The sequence below is a fragment of the Porites lutea genome, chromosome 1, assembly GCF_958299795.1.
Source record: "Porites lutea chromosome 1, jaPorLute2.1, whole genome shotgun sequence".
NCBI classification, from domain to species: Eukaryota; Metazoa; Cnidaria; class Anthozoa; order Scleractinia; family Poritidae; genus Porites; species Porites lutea.
Window position 1 is genome coordinate 47,292,838 of NC_133201.1, and position 18,704 is coordinate 47,311,541.

The following is an 18,704-nucleotide window of genomic DNA, read 5'->3' on the forward strand; positions in this document are numbered from 1 at the left end:
ACCCTAATAGAAAAGAAGGACAAAGACGAAAGGGACTTATCAAACTGGAGACCGATTTCGCTTATTAATGTTGATGTTAAAATCGGTTCAAAAGCCATTGCCAAGAGATTGGAGAATGTTTTACCAAACATCATACATTTCAATCAATCTGCATATGTGAAGGGTAGAACCATTTTCGACGCGGTCAGAACCATAGAGGACATTATGGAATTCTCAAAGAGATACAGTATTGACGGAAGAATGGTTTGTATAGATTTTAAAAAAGCTTTTGACACAGTTAGTAGGGACTTCTTATTTCGAACGTTATCCGTTTTTGGTTTTGGACCATCTTTTATTCAATGGATCCACACTTTTTACAAGAATGTCTCTAGTTGTGTCTTAAATAATGGCTTTGCAACTTCATCCTTTGCAGTTGAAAGAGGAGTAAGACAGGGAGACCCTCTCTCTGCTTACTTATTTATTATAGCATTAGAAGTTTTATGTGTTAACATACGTAACAGTAATGACATTCGTGGTATTAAAGTCGATAAAGAAGAGATCAAATTAAGTCTTTTCGCAGATGACCTGACTGGGTTTTTAAAGGATAACCTCTCTCTAACAAACTTTCTTAAACTTATAGAAGATTATGGAACTTGCTCTGGCCTAAAGGTTAACCACGAAAAGACAGAGCTTTTGCTACTAGGTAACCTGGCCTGTACCGTACAAGAAGCCACTCTGAACAACATAAAAATTAAACGATCAGCTAAAATCTTAGGAGTACATTTTACCTATGACATTCAAGCAAAACAAAAGCTAAACATCAATGAATTAATCAGCTCCATCCAACTTAAGCTACGAATCTGGAGGTGGAGGGATTTGACTATCATAGGGAGAATTCAAATTGTCAAAACCTTTATTATCCCTATCTTCTTGTATCGCACGAGCTTGATATCATTGGATAAAGAATTTGTGAAAGAAGCGAACAAAATTATCTTTGATTTTATATGGAAAGGAAAGGATAAAGTTAAACGCTCTGCACTTATCAGTGATATCGAAGATGGAGGACTTAAAGCCCGACATTTAAACTCCATAATTGAAACACAAAGAATACTTTGCTGCAAGAAATTGGCAAATGATCAACCGAGTGGATGGAAAATAATCCTTTTGCATTATCTGAAACCTGTTGGTGGTAAATTAGTCTTATGTTGCGACTTTGATTTGAAGAAATTGACTATCAAATTACCAGCCTTTTATGAAGAATGCTTAAAATCTTTTGCAAAGTGCTCTGCGGTAAATAATTTAAATATACAGGATTTAAATGGAAGACTTGTCAAAAGTTATCTTATGGAACAACAAATTTATTTGTGTTGGTGACAAGTCTGTGTATTTTCGAAATCTCGCTGAGAAAGGGATCTTTCGAGTGGGTGATTTAATCTCGAATAAACATGAACTTATAATCAAAAGCGAGTTGAGAGTCTTGAACCTTTCGCCGCTGGATGCCTTTAGGCTTGTCTCTTTAATAGACGCTCTACCAACTCAATGGCGTGAATCATTGAAATCCTGCATCTATACAGATGACACACCATTCAATTTGCGTGATGAGATTAAGTTACACTTAAGTGGTCAAATTGTTTTACTTGAAAAAGCGTATTCGAAAATTGTTTATAAAGAACTTCAAAACAGAATCGTCACTCCACCAACTGCTAAACTAAAGTTTGATGCTAATTTTGTTAATGATACTTTCAACTGGAAAAAAATCTATAGCTTGCCATATCGTGTTGCCTTAGATACAAAGACTCGCGAATTTCAGTATAAATTGTTAAACAGATGCCTTGTGACAAATACCTTCTTATGCAAAATTGGTATTATACCATGTCCAGCGTGCTCCTTGTGTGGTGAATCGGACGAATCCCTCGAACATCTTTTCCTGTCTTGTCATTATACTAAGAATTTCTGGTCTGAGGTTATAAAATGGCTTGTTGATCATAAGGTCAAGATTGAAAATCTTTCAGACAAAGATATACTGTTTGGTATTATTGGATGTGAGGATGAGATATTTGTGAATCATATTTTATTACTGGCAAAACAATATCTATACTCTTGTAGACAGAACAAATATCCTCCCTCCATCAGAGTTCTCCATTCCAAAATTAATACTGTCTTCTTAATAGAGACAATGATCGCTAAGTCAAACAATAAGTTGGAGACCCACAATATGAAATGGGGCAAATATAAAACTGATTAGCATACGATCTCTTCTCCGCTTACTTCAGTTATTATAAATCTTTATTTTTTATTTATTTTATTTTACTTTTTTTTCATGTAAATAGAAAAGACGGTACAGGGTTTTTGTTTCGTTTGCTTTCTTTTTTGTAAGTATGTAATTGTGTGTTAGTCTGCGATATATAATGTTTAGTTTTCCTTTCCGTTTTTTGTATTTTTTCTTTACGTGTTCCGTGTTCATAAGTCAGAATGTAAAAAAAAAATGTAAAACATTTTAAAACAAAAAATTCATTAAAATACAAAAAAAAAATTGATCCACCAACTGTTCAAGACTATTTGGCCTAATGGCATCACAGTATATCAAGTAGAGATGTCTGAGCCCGATGCCAAGTTACAAAATATATTAGGTTGTTCTAGCAGCTAATCCAGGTTTTCAGGTTTTATTTTTTCATGCAAGATTACTGCTAGTGTCTTGTGAGTCTTCAGTCCGTGAAAATGAAATTTAAAAAGAGAAAGCAGCAAGGCTTAAAAAAAAGAATAAAACAAATGTTCACTTAAATCCAGGACAAAGCGGCCTTTTCGTATAACCCATGAAGTTCTTATGAAGTACTAATCAGATTTTAAAACATTGGTCAGAGTTGCCGTTGTTTGCCGGGTGTTGGGTAAAGGAGAGGGTCTGAACCAGGAAGGGAGGGCACAGAAAACTCTGATTGACACTAAGTTTATGTTTTTGTAATGGAATGAAGTTGTTAAACCTTGGAGTTAAGTATGCAGTTGCCATGGTAATCATCTACGGTATGTGCAACAACTTTACTATCAACTAATACAGTGACTATTCACTGTTAACTTAATTCCTGTATGAAAAAGATAATGGATCCAAACCGTCAAAGAAATAAAAATTTCATGACCATTTTGGTAAAAAATATTAAATTCCTGTATTATGGAAAACATGAACAATAAACAAGTTATCCTTTTTCTTGTTTCTACTTACAATAATTCACCAAACAAAGTTCACCACGCGTGCTTACGTATTTTTGGGCAATTTTCTGATAACTAATAGAAAAATGCAACAGTTTGTTAAAGGTTCAGTGAAACAAACAACAACGTATAAGAGTCTCCAAAAAATGCAAAATGCCCCTCTACATTGAATGTATGGGATGGTAAAACAGCCAAGCTCTCAAACAACAAAACTCTTAAATGTTATCACTTTGTAAGTTTCTGTACTAGAGCAAGAACAAGGTTTTGTGTGTTCATTTGACTTTGCATCATTTGCTTCATCAGCTCTTGTTGCACTTTGAATTGCTCTTTTTGCTGCTCAGCCTGAAGTTGCAGCTGCTGTCTTTGAAGTTCCAGCTCTTCTTTGCTGAGGTCTGTCTCCTTAGCTGTTTTCTCTGCTAAATACTGGAAAGGATCAGAACTAGCTCTTCTTTTTCTTCCTCTTCTCTTTACAGTCTTCTTCTCTGTCGCACTTTCGTCCCCAGAATCAGAGGCTTCACCACTTGCTCCAGCCTTTGCCCACGTGCTCATGGCTTTATCTCTACATGCAAGTGCATCCTTCCTCTTCTGGTCATCTTTTTTGCTGTTTGCATTTCCTACACGAAGTGTTGTTGACTCCATGGTCGCAACTATTTCCTCAAGCAATGTTTCATTTTCTGTTGGTGGATCAGGGTTGATCCCACTTGCTTTTTCTTCTTTATTTTTCTTGTTCTTGTAGTCTTTTAACAGCTTGTTAAATTGTTCCCTCACGCTTCGCTGATCCCGAGGCATGTCTCTAAAAAGACTGAAGCAGTTTAGTTTTTCGGCTACTTCTGTCCATTTTTGGCCAGCTTCCTTGCTGCCCACTTTGTACAGAAATGGCTCTGAGGAGTATAATTCTCGGAGGAGCAGAGTATTTTTTGCTTCATTCCAACGAAACGGCCCACTAAAAAGGAACACATTTTATAAAATTAATACGTAGCATCAAAAGTGTTTTCTTAACACAAAATTGTATCCTACCAATCACGTTTTATCACCTGTTGATCAATAAAACCATAAAAAGCTGTCCTTAGGCTGCTGTCTCCAGTCAGTAAATTATTTTATTTGGGAAACAAGGTTAAATTCCAAAAAACATTAATTTTAAATCCAAAGTAAACATAAGACTCCCAATATGATCATTGTATCAGATTTCGATTCACCATAGTTCTCCATTAACTTCCCTTCCCAAGCTTCAACTCTCCTTCTGCATATCAATTTTAGGACACAAAACCAGTATATAAATTAATGTATGAGCATTTGAAAAACGATTTATACAAATGCCATTTTCAGACATGTGAGCTTACTTTGTTCGAACAGAGACGGCTGACTTGCCACTGGAGCACACACTAAAGAGACAAAAAAATACCCAGTCAGTGTCATGATTGACAATGAAGTTTCCGTTTTATATAAAACAGGGTTCGTACTCTTTTGAGCCCTTCAAATTCCATGACTTTCCATTACTTTTTCCATGACCTTTTCCATTCTTCCATGACTTTGGTTATAGCTGTCACAAGAAAATGTTCAAAACTATCCTTGTGTTTATTCAGGGTATTTACCTCACCCAGTGCAACAGGTAACACTTCAGTGTCCACCATATGTGCCATTTCTTAAAGCCGTTTAATTACGTCTTTTTGTCCTTATTTTGGACTGTGCACGAACTAGTCTAGCAAACATAACTTCAATTTTCCATGACTTTCAATGACCGACAATTAAATTCCATGACTTTCAAGGCTTGGAAAATGAATTCTTAAATTTCATGACTTTCCAGGTTTTCCATGACCTGTACGAACCCTGTAAAAGCTTTTACAATCTATTTTGATTTAGAAAAAGTACATACTTCCAACAAAGGTCGCAGTTCACCTTTGAAAAGTAGAAAAAGAAAGTGAATTACCTGCTTTCATCTTCTGTTGACATCCTAATCTGCTTGTAAACATAACAGAATTCAAAGGGCGTCAGTAATCAGAACCAGAAACAGAAAAAAAATGCGATTTTTACTTCTTTATCGCTCAAGTTTAATTGCCTAAAGACTGTTCAACATAAAAGTAGCATTTAGAAAACAAAACTGGTCAAAAATCGGCAAAAAAATACTTACGTAGTCCTCACTACGCGAATCTCCTCGACTACTCCCCGTAGCGTGCAACCACACGACGGACTACAAAACCCACGTGCTATCGAGCATGCGCAGTAAATCTCGAACCAGGTCCCCGCCGTGTATTACCGTAGTCTGTAGTCCGTAGTGACCGTATCTTAAACTCCCTAATGATACGTTCGTGACGCTGCCAACTGGAAGTGGAAAATCCCTTATATACCAGATTTGTCCCGCTGTAGCCACCGAGCTCTCATCACTGGGGCATAAGTTTCCCAATGCACCGCTCATGGTTGTGATCTCTCCTCTTAATTCGCTTATCAAGGATCAAATAACTTTAGGCGAAAGAATTGGTATCAAAGCTTGTAAAGTTGAAGTGGAAAACTCGACTTCTTTGCTTGAAGTATGTGATTACGATATCTTGTTTGCAAGCCCAGAGGTATTTGAAAATCCATTGGTGGCAAAACTTCTCACGCAGTACTGTAACCGTATCATCGGAATTGTTGTTGACGAGTCACATTGTGTTGTACAGTGGTGAGTTTTTTGTTAATTGTTGTAAGCCAACGTTTGTTTCTAGTGGTTCATGGAAAGATCTAAGCTACTCTACACTCTTGTACATGTGGTACAAGTCAAATATTTGAGTACCTTTCAAACCGATTTATTTTGATATTCCATTTAGTAATATAGGAGCTAAAGTAACTGTTTGTTATTAGTCAGTGAGAAAGATTTTATTTGTATACCGGTAATGAAATATGTTAAGCATGATATTATAAAAACTGTTATACATTGTATGAAATAGTACATGATCCATTCCTAGCAGTATGCAGCATGTTTAGTACATGAATGTAGCGAAGTGGTCCACGAGTCTCCTGTACCTCACTGCCTGAGCATCTGGACTAGTTCATACACTGTAGGTGTGATTCGTGTTGGGAGTGTACGCACTGCATTTCACTGACTGAAAAAAAAACATCTTTCTCTTTAAAATAAATAATCTATTTTTTAACAATGTTTGCTTGTTTCTCTTTTGTTGCCAAAAATAATCTTGAGCCTTTTTAAATTTGTAGAAAATCAAAGCTAACTTATCAGTTTTTGAACATAATTATGCCCTTGTGTATTTTTAATACCAACCATTTTTGTGGGTTCTACATTGTATTCCTTGAGCAGGGCATTTTTACGTGACTTCACAGGGACCATAATCGTGTTTCTGAGCTTCAAAACTTCACCTATCTTGGTTTACCATGTTAATCCTGTGGGAGGTGTGAACTATTTTCTCATGGAAGCACTTTTGTTAGTTCCTGTGAATTGAATGGCATAGCTGCTAGCCACATGAGTTAAAATACCCTCGGGTTTTATTTCTTTCACAAAATTTTAGCATCTTTCTTTGCTTTAGAACATTTTGCTTCAATAGGCTCAATTGCTGTTCTTAAGTCTGATGTTTGTTTCTGCCTAATAGTGGACTTTTCTAGGGATATGGGCTTATTTCCCAATTTTCAACTGTTAAATTAACCCTCTTAATAGCCTTATTATAAAGGAGGGAATTCTTTTGAAGGGGGACTTCAGACAGTTGCCAGTCAGAGAAGTTGCCCCTCAGAGAAGCTTATAGCAGACTTGGCAACCTGCAAAGTTTTGTTTGATCCCCGTTCGTGTGTCTAACTGCTACAGCTAGCAGAAAAGTACGTAAAATTATTAAGCTTCTTCACATGACCAGCGCAAAACATGTCAAGCAGTCACCTGACAAAAAGAACATCACGTATTTGGTCAAGAAAGTCGATGAACTGGAGGAGACTTTTCAGTGGCTCGTAGATCAGCTTGCAAATACATCGCAAATTTCATACACTATATACTGTCGTTCCCTCAAAGATTGTGGGGAAATTTACACACTATTTGATGAGGTAAAGGGAGGTTCTAGTAACTGTGATACCTCAATACCAGTGGTAGCAATGTATCATAGTAAAACCCCTGAGAATATCAAAGAATTGGTCCTCTCCTCCCTGTTAGAGGTTGATGGAAAGTGTCGTGTGGTAATAGCAACAGGTGCCCTGGGTATGGGGGTGAACATCCCAGATGTTCGTTCCAGGAAGAGTACATCCAAGAGGTAGGTCGTGGTGGAAGAGATGGCAAGAGGTGTGATGCAACACTTTACTTTAGACCAATCCAACTTTCACACTGTGATGATCATATGCGAAAGTACATTAAATACCCTGAGCAGGTATATAGAAGAGTCATGCTGATGACCTATTTCAAGGAAAAGATCAATTCACCCGATGTAAAGCATCAATGTTGTGATGTGTGCCAGAAATCATGTCAATGCACTGGTTTTATCAAGGGTTCCCCAACTCTGCTTCTCTTGTACATATGGCAGAATCTATTGACCTTGCAGTAGGACATGTGCCTGCACTCTCGAGACAGGTGGACGACAGTGACAGGCAGTTTCTTCAGGAAATGTTGTCAGAAATTAAGATCGAAGCAGACAGTTCCATATTTGGAAGTGTAGGACTCTCATGTGGGCTTGATGATGAGGTCATTGAAGCCATTGCAAATAAATGTCAGTACATATTTTCTACTGACTATATAATGGCCAATTTCCCAGTATTCAGTAAAGAACTGGCAGTTGAAATTCTGAAGGTTGTAAATGAAATTTTCAATGACATTGCCGAAGTGGAGTTTATAAATAGCATGGACGAGAACATCGTGACTTGTTTTTTTCGATGTTGAAGAACAGGCTGTTCATAGTGAAACTGATGGTGACTCTATGTAAGCTGCATGGAGACCACTGATGCACATTTGAGAATCTAGTGTTATATTACTTACAAACTCAGAAAACCGTGAACACCTGAAAATTTCAGGAATGTTGATTGTGTACTGGCCAATCACAATAAAATTCAGGATACGCAAGCAAACCTCAAAACCACAAACTAATTAAGGTTGCTGTTTGTGGTTTTGTTATCTCGCGCCTCATTGGCTTATTTCACACTTGTAGACAATAACATGCCATAAAATATTTCTGGTGTTCACTGTTTTGTGAGTTTCACAGTAAGACTTATGAAAAAGTGAAACCACATAGTTCCTTTGTATCTAGGTTAGCTTGCTTCAAAAAAGAAGGCATAATTATGGGCAACAAAAGATAAAATCAAAGTAATCAATTTTTTGTTAGAATTGGATTAGCATCGAGTTAACCTGCATCCAGGTTTGAGGTACATTGTATATATTTTATCTGTCCAGTGTAGATGTACCGTATTTCCTCTTAATAGCCACGCGTATTATTCTAGGGAAGGCGATTATTTCAAATATTGCTCACTGAAAGTCGTGCCCTATATATGTTGTTTTATTTCCCATTCAGTTAAAAAATAATCACATCAAATAAACTGAACATGGGTATTTTAAGTGTTCCAAATTTAGTTCCTTGATTAATTTTCAGAGCTTTAATCGTCACTGACCAGTTTTGCTGGATCACATTGCACTTAAACTTGACAGGGAGGGGATTAATCCAGGGACGGCTATTATTCGAGGAAATATAGTATAACATGAAAAAGAAAGGTGTAAAGGGTATCTTTTCATCTTGACAGGAATTTTTTTTTACCCTAGGCGTACAAGTACTTGAATTTGGCCCATATTTACATTGTAACTTCTACCAACCATTTGGGCAAAAACTGCTTCTTCCCTCAATACTCAGATACAATGACTCAGCTACTGAATCATTCAGACTTAACTTCCTGTTTTTATGATAAGATAGAAAGAAGTGACGGGAAGTACATCTGCACTGATTTCTCAAGTTACTTTACCCCCCCCCCCCCCCCCCCCCTTCACACACACACATATACAAAGCATGGGAGATAAGCACAATAACAATTATTACTTTCATGCATTTTACATACGCTGTAAGAACTAAGCATGTTTGTACATGAGTCTGTTCTGTTTATGCCATTTTCGCTTGTGCTTATTTATCCATCGATGGGTAGACTTCCTTTGGTTCACTTGGAAAATATTTCTTTGGAATTTCGGAAAGGGTCTGAATTCACGTCCTCCAGCGAATTTAAAAACCGCTCCTTTGTGATGAACCTGCTCTAATATTGTGCTGAAAGTAACATTCCTGGTCTTGTTTGCATGATGACCTTTCCGTTTCTTCATTCCAAAATCTTCTTTTGCTCCCTGGAGTATCTTTTCTATATTTCCCTCAGACTTAGTATTCTCCTGCACACTTTGGTCATTAATGTTTTGAAAACCAAGGGCTCTTATTTCTTCCTTTGCAGCCTAGTTTAACTGCTCCATCGTTAAGTCCCTCAGTATCCGTGATCCAGGACCCTCCCGCAGCCCTATGATTAGGTAATAAAGGCATGAAGAATGTGGCTTTTGTTTCGGCAACACTTTTTCCATGTATTGCTCTCAGAGCCTGAAGATCACAGTTGTCTCCGATTATTTGGTACCCAGGGGTTGTGGCACCTTGTGGATTTGTCTCAGTCATTGTCTCTAGGCACCCTATTATTCCCTCCCTGCTAATCCTGTTCTCTGATAACTTAGTGCAGATATTCTGAATCAAAGTTTGTGGATCATTATCGGCACATGCCAAATTTAAGCGATTAGCATCAAGGGTAGATAACTGTGTACTATCTGAAGTCCTATAATTTTTAGACGTCCACTGCAGTCTCAGGATGTCCATAAAAATGGAAAAATCTGTCTAAAAGCATAAGGACAGTGCATCTCTAATAAAACGATTTATGATACAAGAAATTTACAACATACCATTCCCCCTGCACCAGAATAACGTAAAAGTAACCCATTCTGTAAGCCAACGCAGACATCTCAGCACATGGTGAGTGTAATACTGTTGCTGCAATAGTCGCGCACACCGTAGTCAAATCTTAAGACTGATCACCTCTTTTTTCAGCTCTTTTCGTGTTTTTTGAAGACGAGACACTTTTCAGTACTTGCCATACAAAAGGAGCTTCTTTTTCCAATTCACACACTAATTTGCTCATGTCAAAGGAAACCAACTCTGCTGGTTTGGTTTGGAGAAGAATACTGTTAGTTTGCTTTCTGCACAAGTTTTCTAACTCATCATCTATCTGCTTCACTACCAGCTCTTTAACTGTGTTGTGCAACACTGACGCTTTCATGATGGCTTTGCAGGAAGTGCTGAACAAGCCAAGAGCTAAGTACTTTACGGCATTTGCAATCTCTCCATGGACAGTCTTTTTCAGATCTCCTGAGGGATAGCAGATAACTACCTATAAAATAAAGGGAGTTGGGCCACATGACCTTTCATTCGGTACTGTAGCAGCTAAGGTGTCTCCTCATTGTTCGCAGAAAACAATAACACAACATTGTTTATCATTTCCATTGTTTCACGCTTTGGATAGCAAACCACTGCATTTGCTTTTATGGTTAGAAGAGCTGCTGAACATGACCCTTTCACTTCCTCACTGTCATGAAAGTTAGGCAAAAAAAAACTTTAGGGAAAGTTCATTTAATATGACAAGGGGGGGGGGATGAAGATATTGAGGGGGGGCTCCGAAAATTTTTAGACACCCGAAGGGGGGGCGCTGAAAAAATTGTTGCGCTAGGAGGGGGGGCTCCGAAAATTTGTATACTTCAAAACCAACACATGACATCATCATACAGATCGGATGGTTTTCAACTCAACAATTTAATGACCTGTGCAACTCAGCTATATCACGTGGTTTACAGATATAACAAATGTAGTCTCAGTAATTATTACACTCTTGTTCATCCCAAAAATGCTTTAGAAAATTGTATCACAACTGTATCTCAAGTTTGTCATAGTATAAACCATTGAAGACAATAACGGTAAATATATTTAATACAGTCTAGCGATCTTTTTTCAGGGGAGCAAAGGAATTGAAGGAGGAGCGGGGGCTCTGAAATTTTTTCGACTACCAAGGAGGGCAACCTCGTTCCCAGGGCTTTTCCCATTGAATTTGGGAGGGGCGGGAAAAGACCCTGGCATCGGCTGGTCACGTGATCCGTCATAAATATTTCGTGGGCTCTAATTTATGCCACCGCTATGCAACCGCTCTTAAACCCTCCATTGTTATTGGTAGTTGGAATTCCCCGCAAAAATGCAAAAAGTCATTAATTTAAGCGGGCTAGTATAGGTTAGTGAGCTATTGAGTCTGGTAAATTGAATACGTTTTCTGTGTTAAAAATCTCTTGTATGGAGCCGCCGACTCCCAAAAAGCTACACCCACGAAATTCGGTTTGTCGGCTTTGCGGTGGTGCGTACGAAAGCCGTCACATGCTTCGGGTCTTAGGCAAAAGCGGCGTCGAAAAAACCTTTCTGCGAAAATTCATCTTGTCTGTGGAATTACTATAAGCGAGGCTGATTGCCTTCCAAAGTTGGTCTGCAGGAAGTGCGAAGCATTTGTGTCCAAGGTGAGCGACTTCAAACAAAAGAGTTGGAATATTCAAAGTGAACTTGAACTGGGACAAAAGTGTTCATTGAAGCGTTGCACGGAATTGTCGCCATCTTGTAAACAACCCTCGAAGCGCGCTGCTACCGAGATCCCCAGAAAAACCTCCGTAAAACAGCTTATGTTCAGACAAAAACCAGTCCAGTTTAACGAAGGCGAACATCAGGAACCCATGCAAGAGGAAAATTCGTCCGCACGTGGGCTTAACGATGCCGAAGAGTCAAACAAGCTACCTGAAGTAGTTTGTGACCAAGAGCTTCCAGTACTAAACGATAACTACATTATTGGAGCATTGAATTCAGAGCCGCCGTCTAATGTGGCAGAAATTATAAGGGACCACTGCCCGCAAGTGCTTTCTTCGCTAAGATTGCTCATCAACGAGGAAATCAACACAGCCTGTCAAAAGCTGTGCAGACGTTCGGATGGCTCTGTGTTGTATGGCCACAGCTACGAAAGTCTGAAAGATTTTAACTTTGATAGTGTTTGGAATGAGATAGAAAGCAACATTCCCTTTGTCGTCAACATCATGAATGCTGTCTGTGGGAAAAGCTTTTCATCCGATGATTTGCGAGTAAAATACAGCTTCATTTACTCGATTCTGATGAGCGAAAGATGGCACGAACTAAGTCTTTTGAAGCGGGTAAACACAGTTTTGATTATAGAAGGTGGATGTACCAAGAAGGTGAGGATCTCTCTTATGCGAACTAATTAAAGTTATAATTCACGTAAGCTAAAGTCAGTTTAAACTGACTATTTGCTAAAATACCTGAAGTGCATGACTGACAATTTTGATCACAAAATTACAGAGCTGGGTCCCATCCACATAAGCTTATAATGAACATTTTTAGCTTTGGTAGGCTGCATCAACTATCAATATTATAAATAACAGTCAACCTGTTAGAATTCTTCCAGTATAAATTTGTGTAAATATTTACTTTATTGAAAAAGTAAAGATCACAATCTTCTCATTCAAAACTAAGCTTGAGTGTTGGTACCTGATGCAAAGTATCTTTGGTCTTTAGTTGGTAAGCCTTAGAGATCTGTACTTAGGAAAGTGCTGGAGATGTAGGTAGGAGAGGAAAGTAAAATGAAGGACGCTTTTTGGTTTCCCCAGACAACTGGTTGTTGCCCGGAACCAATGAAAACCAGATTTTATCTGTGATTATTAGCAATAATAATAATAATAATAATAATAATAATAATAATATTTGACACAATTTCTTGATATGCAATTTAAATAAGGAAACCTAAATATAGAAAATCTAATAATAATTGTAATAATAAAGTTTTATTGAGTGTCAAACCATGTAGTGTGGGAGAAACCCATACTAACTTAAGGGACACAGGCTAATGTAAAATACAAAACTTAGACAAGTAATGACATTTCCCACGGCAAAACTCCAAGTCATTTCTTAGAAACATGTATCGTTTCATGTTAGCTTTAAATCTCCACTTGGGGAGAATATTCTAATTTTACTTTTTTTCTTACCATTTTTAATCCAGCTTCAGGAGCGACTGAACAAGCTTGGTGTTTGTCTCTCCCATGGAAGACGGGATATCCTATTGAAACTTCTTGGAGGGCACTTTGCAGACATAGTTGTTCAGAAAGTAAAAGGTGGTTCTGTTTTCCGTGGCACAGGAGATAACTGGGACTTGAAAGTCCTAAAGGGCCATATGAGAAAGGATGTGCAGAATGAAGATCTTCATTTCTTTGCATCCAACCTTATTGAAAACCGGGTCAACTTTTCACACTTGCCTAATGTGCATCCTAAGGGGGACATTGTAAATTTTCCACGCCACCATTTCTCATTAAATGTTGATGAGTGGAAAGTGTACATAAACTGTGCAAAGATTCTCACAGGAAGGATAATTATTGAATTCTTTCCAAAGTTTAAGTGGCTTAAGTCAGTCATCCCTGCACATATTCCTCATATTTACAGTGGAGAAATGGCTCAAAAATCCACCATCATGAGCCTGCCCCTTCTGAATGCCAATGAAGCTAAATATGAAGATTGTGTCCGCATTTTGAGATCTTACGAGCAGTGGATTTCAGAGATTTATGTTAAAGCGGGCTTACTTGATGAAGTACCTCATGTTGACAACCCTGAAGTACCAGAGGGATCAGCTGCACCTGGCCAAACAAACGCTCACAAGGAGGATACCCCTGATGATCCTATGAGGGAAATGAAGATAGTTTTTGCTGGTGACCAGTTGACCAGAGTTAGATTCGCTGGTGCTAAAGATTTGCTCTCAGGCTCCCACACTCCATCAGATCGTTTTGAGCATTGTTCCCCATTCAAGCCAGTCATGTGGCACACAAAAGCATCATTGCTACAGTACTCATATTCATTCCTGTACAAGGCAGAATCGGTCAACCAAATTGGAACTCTAAAATACTTTAGAGAAAAATTTAATCGCCGGAATGCCACCCCAGCCAAAGTACTGGATTCATTTGAAGGAAGTGAGGAACTATTTCTCAGTGTTGGTCGAGCTTACATTGTCACTGCAGCTCTTACTTTCTTTGGAATGACAAGTCTTGAGGATGTTCCCTCCCACCACAAGTTCCCTTCAAACATTTCCCATCAAACAGAGGAAGACAAGAGAAGATATTTTGACAGTGTTTTTGAAAAATTCATTGATGAGTATCTTTTGCAAAAAAATGCCACTACAAATGGGGAAGAGGAGGATTATGTCTCAAATTATGCCCTGTGCTACATCTTCCTAACCATCCTTATTTTACAGCTGAAAGACACTGCAGCAGAGGCAGATGGTGAAAGAAACCTCATAAATCAGAAGTTGCTGCTGTCGGTTTTTAAATCAATGGGTGCTTACAGCAAGTATGCCCTTGAGATGTTTGTAAGCATCGCTCAAATAGAATGTATGTTAATCCCACGCATGTCAGAGGAATTTAAATGGGGTTTCTTTGTCAGCTGGAGGGGTGGCGCTGGAAACAACATGGAAGATGACATGGCACAGGAAATCTTTAATCGACTAAGCAAGTCTGTTGTCCAGAGAATGGGGCCAAACAAAACTTTCCAGTCCATCAGCAAAGTCTGCAAGGCAACGAATGGCATCAAAGAGGTTAAGGAACAATTTGACACTTCTGCTGGTATTCATCAGTCTTCTGTTCAACATACCACTCGGGATTCTCTAAAAGATGAAAAGGAGATGGTTGAAGATCTTGTACAAATGGATCCTTTCCAAAGAGTGCCTGAAAGATGCCATGACAGCTTTCCTGACATCAAACGATGCCCCCTCAGGTACTTAAACATTGTTGAATTCCATCAGTGGCTTGACAAACATAAACAAGAACTTTCGAACAGAGACTAAATTCAAAACTTCCCAGAAACACTTAGCACTGCAAGTTTTCATTAAATATTTACAGGGTTGGAAGTAGCAACATGCTAATTGTCAGAATGTGGTTCAAATTTCTGTGGTAGTTAAACTAAAAATATATATGAATACTTTATGCCAGTGGAAATTACAAATTATTATGGTAAAGTCTGCAGACAAGCCTAGTGGCCCACCAGGCTGGAGTCTACCTCGGTTTCAGTAGGCTGAAAAAAATGCAAATATCTATACTCACCCCCCTGGATGGGATGCTAGTCCATTGCAGGGTTACCCCCAGCACAAGGCTGCAAATAATATTTTTGTTATAAGCAGGTCACTTGTCAGGTCAGAGACCATGGCCCTGGCTGGGGCTCGAATCCAGACCACCCAATCCAGAGTAAAGCGTACTAATGATGAGGCCACCATGCCTCTAGCAAACAAGTTATTAAGGGATATATTTAATTACTGTTTTGCACTCTGTTTATAAGCAGCCAGGGTTCTGGCCAATCAACATCTGTTTTTTTCTACCAAAAAATGACCTGATTATGTTGTGCTACTTTGAGTGCTGTAATAATTACAGTGTAGAATAGCATTTCTCACTGAAGTGGCAATAAAATATAAACATTTGGGTGAGGAGAATATAGTGAGTATTCTCTACATGTAAGTTATGATGAATTTTGCAGTGATCAGAAATGATAAATTTTTACCAGGTTGATGCCTTAAGCATCTCTCATGCAATCAACTACAGCCAAAAAAGAATAGGAATTTGCAACTGGTTTATCATTGTGGTTCTTCACATGCAGTTGCTCATAACCGCTTGTATTTTTTTTACCAAAAACTGTGGGCATGTTTGAATTTCTGGGCAGCAAAGGTGATAGAAGAGGGGAACAGGTTATTTTCTCTGACTTTAAGTATCATCTACAAAAAATGCTTAAAAGTAAAAATTTATTACAATTTAATGTATCAAAAATAATCTTACGGTATTTTACAGCATACACAGCCTAACAGTTGGAGGTCAAAATGTACAGCAGAGCTCTTACAATGGTTTTTAAATAACATGTTTTTAGTATCACTTGTATTTTAAATCAGAAACTATGATCTGCAAGATTCGCAGTTAATACGAAATCACATAGGTCAATAGTTGAACTTAGCTGGTTTCTGAAGCCAAAAATAAATTGACTTTTTTATTACATGTATGATATAACTTCAGTTTATTTGACGATGAGCCTCTAGCTCAGGATATTGGGTAACAACCTTTCCTATTATCACTGGTCATTAGAAAATAATTTGTATTGATTCAGAAATTATAATAATAATAATAATAATAATAATAATAATTATTATTATTATTATAACTTTCATGAGAGATGTATACCAGCAGTGTGCAGAATACAGTCGAACCTCCGGTTGCGACCACCTCTCCTCAGCGACCAGTTTTCCAAAATACCACACATTTCCAAGTCAAATAACTATATTTGGAACCTCTTGTAAGCGACCACTTCTTGTAAGCGACCGCGACCACTTTTAGAGCTAAAAGTTTTTAACCTCTCGTAAGCGACCATTTGACAGACAACAGAGCAGAAATTGGATCATAAAGGTGTTGTAACAATATTGCATTCCTGGACAGTAAAAGAGACAGAAATGTCTCAATGGGAAATAAGGAGCAACAATGAAATCTTAGTTTCTCAACAAAACTTGATGCTAGTAGCCCTGTATTACATAAGTTATCTAGAGCTGTTACTCCCTTTATTTTTTCTTAGAGCACAGCCTAGAATCAAGTAGCAAACTAGGTCAGATGTAAAAGAAATAATGTGCCAGTAACTAACTAAATTAACTGATTTTGGCCAAATAAACTTGCAGGATCATTCAATCTTCAGTTACATTTTAGCCAACAAGGACATGTAAAGAAAAACATACATCATAAAAAGGTTAACAGTTTCAAGGAAGTGAGAAGCTCAGTCATTATAAGTGTCACAGGTATTATCTTCAATTAGTGGAGCATATTTGCTTATGAAGGAAAAAATCTTTGATGAACAGGTCTCATTCCATATTTTGTAATCATCAAGAAGGTCTGATTCTGTCTCAATGTAGTCAATTCCTTCCATGATCTTTGGAAGAACATTCTTTTCATGGGAGAAACTGAAGAGCATGGAAAAATTCTCACCAGGCACACTTGTATGAGCCTCAAACTCATTCAGCTCACTGGAAATAAGTTCTTCAAGTACAGCTTTATTTTCAGTTGGCATGGCTCTCACTTTACGTTTAACTCTACTGGGTAATTTGTTCACAACATTAGTACATGTTGCATCGCAAACACAGCAACATCTCTCCTGAGTAACCCCTGGAAACCCCAAATACTCCAAAATGAGTTTGCGAAGACAAGTAGTTTGGGATTTGCAGTATTCCTTCATTGGATCTTGAACATGCTCCTTGTTTTTGGCAATGTCAGAGTTATTGTAATAAAGCGTGGCTTTAGATGGGACTCCTGTCCTGCCAGCACGTCCAGTCTCCTGCATGTAAGACTCAATGTTGCTTGGTGGTGTGATGTGTACAACATGTTCCACATGAGGCATATTAACTCCCATTCCAAGCGCTGATGTTGCAAATAACACCCGTACCCTTGAATTTTCCTTTTTTACTTTTGCGATAAGGCTCTTTTTCATTCGTTTTGTTTGAGGGGCATGGAACTGAGCAAACAGCCTCGCAGCTGGATCTTTTGTGTCGCCCACAAATTGTTTATCTTGTAAGATTTGTTCAAACAAGCCATACACATAACCACAGTACTTGAGTTTCAAGTAAATGATGGTCATGGGATACTTTTCCCTCTGCAGAGCCAATTCTTTTGCAATTGGGATGACAATCCGGTCATAGCTTTCATACCCGTGGTGGTTACTCATCCTCATCTTCTTGTCATAATAAATGTTTGAACGGTTTGGGTTTGCAGCAACAACTTTACAACCTTTTTGCAATGACAAACTCTGTTTTAAATTTGTGAGCAAATGTGGTGGTGCAGTTGCAGTAAGGGCCATGATTGGTACAGTGGGGAAAACGGCCTTTAAAGCAGACAGGTCCTTAAAATCTGTTCTAAATTCTTCACCCCTAAAATAAACAAAAAAATATAGATGACGTGAGAAAAGTTGCAGTGCCATCTATATTGTCAGGGGACAACAAAACTGGTGTCCACTCAATAGCCTGGAACTACAAAAAAAAAATAACCAGGCAGGCTATGTTATTACAATTGCTAGTTGCCAGATAGGGTTAGCAAAGGTTATTATTGCATTCTTAAACACTTGCATGAAAGCTTACATGTATTACAAGGACATCCAGGTTCCAGTGTACAGCAAGTAAAGTGATATTTTTGATTTTAGCTACATGCATTGTAGATTACCCAGTCACTAATTTCCATACCACTGAATGGGAATGGATCCTTTTGTTAGGCTTTGAGACATATTTTAATAACATGCCAGGTATTTTAAAATTGCTTAAAGGTGACTACATGTACTTATAAATGTATACTTATACATGTACTTAAAAAAACGTCTTATAAAAATTTTAAATACTGAATTACTGTCAGATAAGTTATGAGGATTATCACTGAAGTTGGTAAGCCTCACCAAATTTCAACACAGTGAGCTTCATCGACT

General features: G+C 38.0%; 2 protein-coding genes across 2 annotated transcripts in view; one reads left to right on the forward strand and one right to left on the reverse strand.

Moving 5' to 3' along the window:
• Positions 1 to 11,851: 11,851 nt before the first annotated feature.
• On the forward strand, positions 11,852 to 15,060 carry LOC140931103 (uncharacterized). Its single transcript, XM_073380854.1, has 2 exons — positions 11,852 to 12,412; positions 13,234 to 15,060. Exons 1-2 carry the CDS (start codon positions 11,852 to 11,854, stop codon positions 15,058 to 15,060), a joined length of 2,388 nt encoding a protein of 795 aa, XP_073236955.1.
• A 1,644-nt stretch (positions 15,061 to 16,704) lies between these two features.
• LOC140953035 (ATP-dependent DNA helicase Q1-like) overlaps positions 16,705 to 18,704 on the reverse strand; it is a 2,663-nt gene continuing 663 nt past the window's right edge. The window contains exons 1-2 of the mRNA XM_073402523.1: positions 18,675 to 18,704; positions 16,705 to 18,159 (exon numbers count right to left, since the gene is read on the reverse strand). The exon at positions 18,675 to 18,704 is cut by the window's right edge and continues 663 nt beyond it. Coding sequence (XP_073258624.1) covers positions 17,016 to 18,159; positions 18,675 to 18,704 — 1,174 coding nt within the window. The 3' untranslated portion in view covers positions 16,705 to 17,015. The remainder of the gene's footprint in view (positions 18,160 to 18,674) is intronic.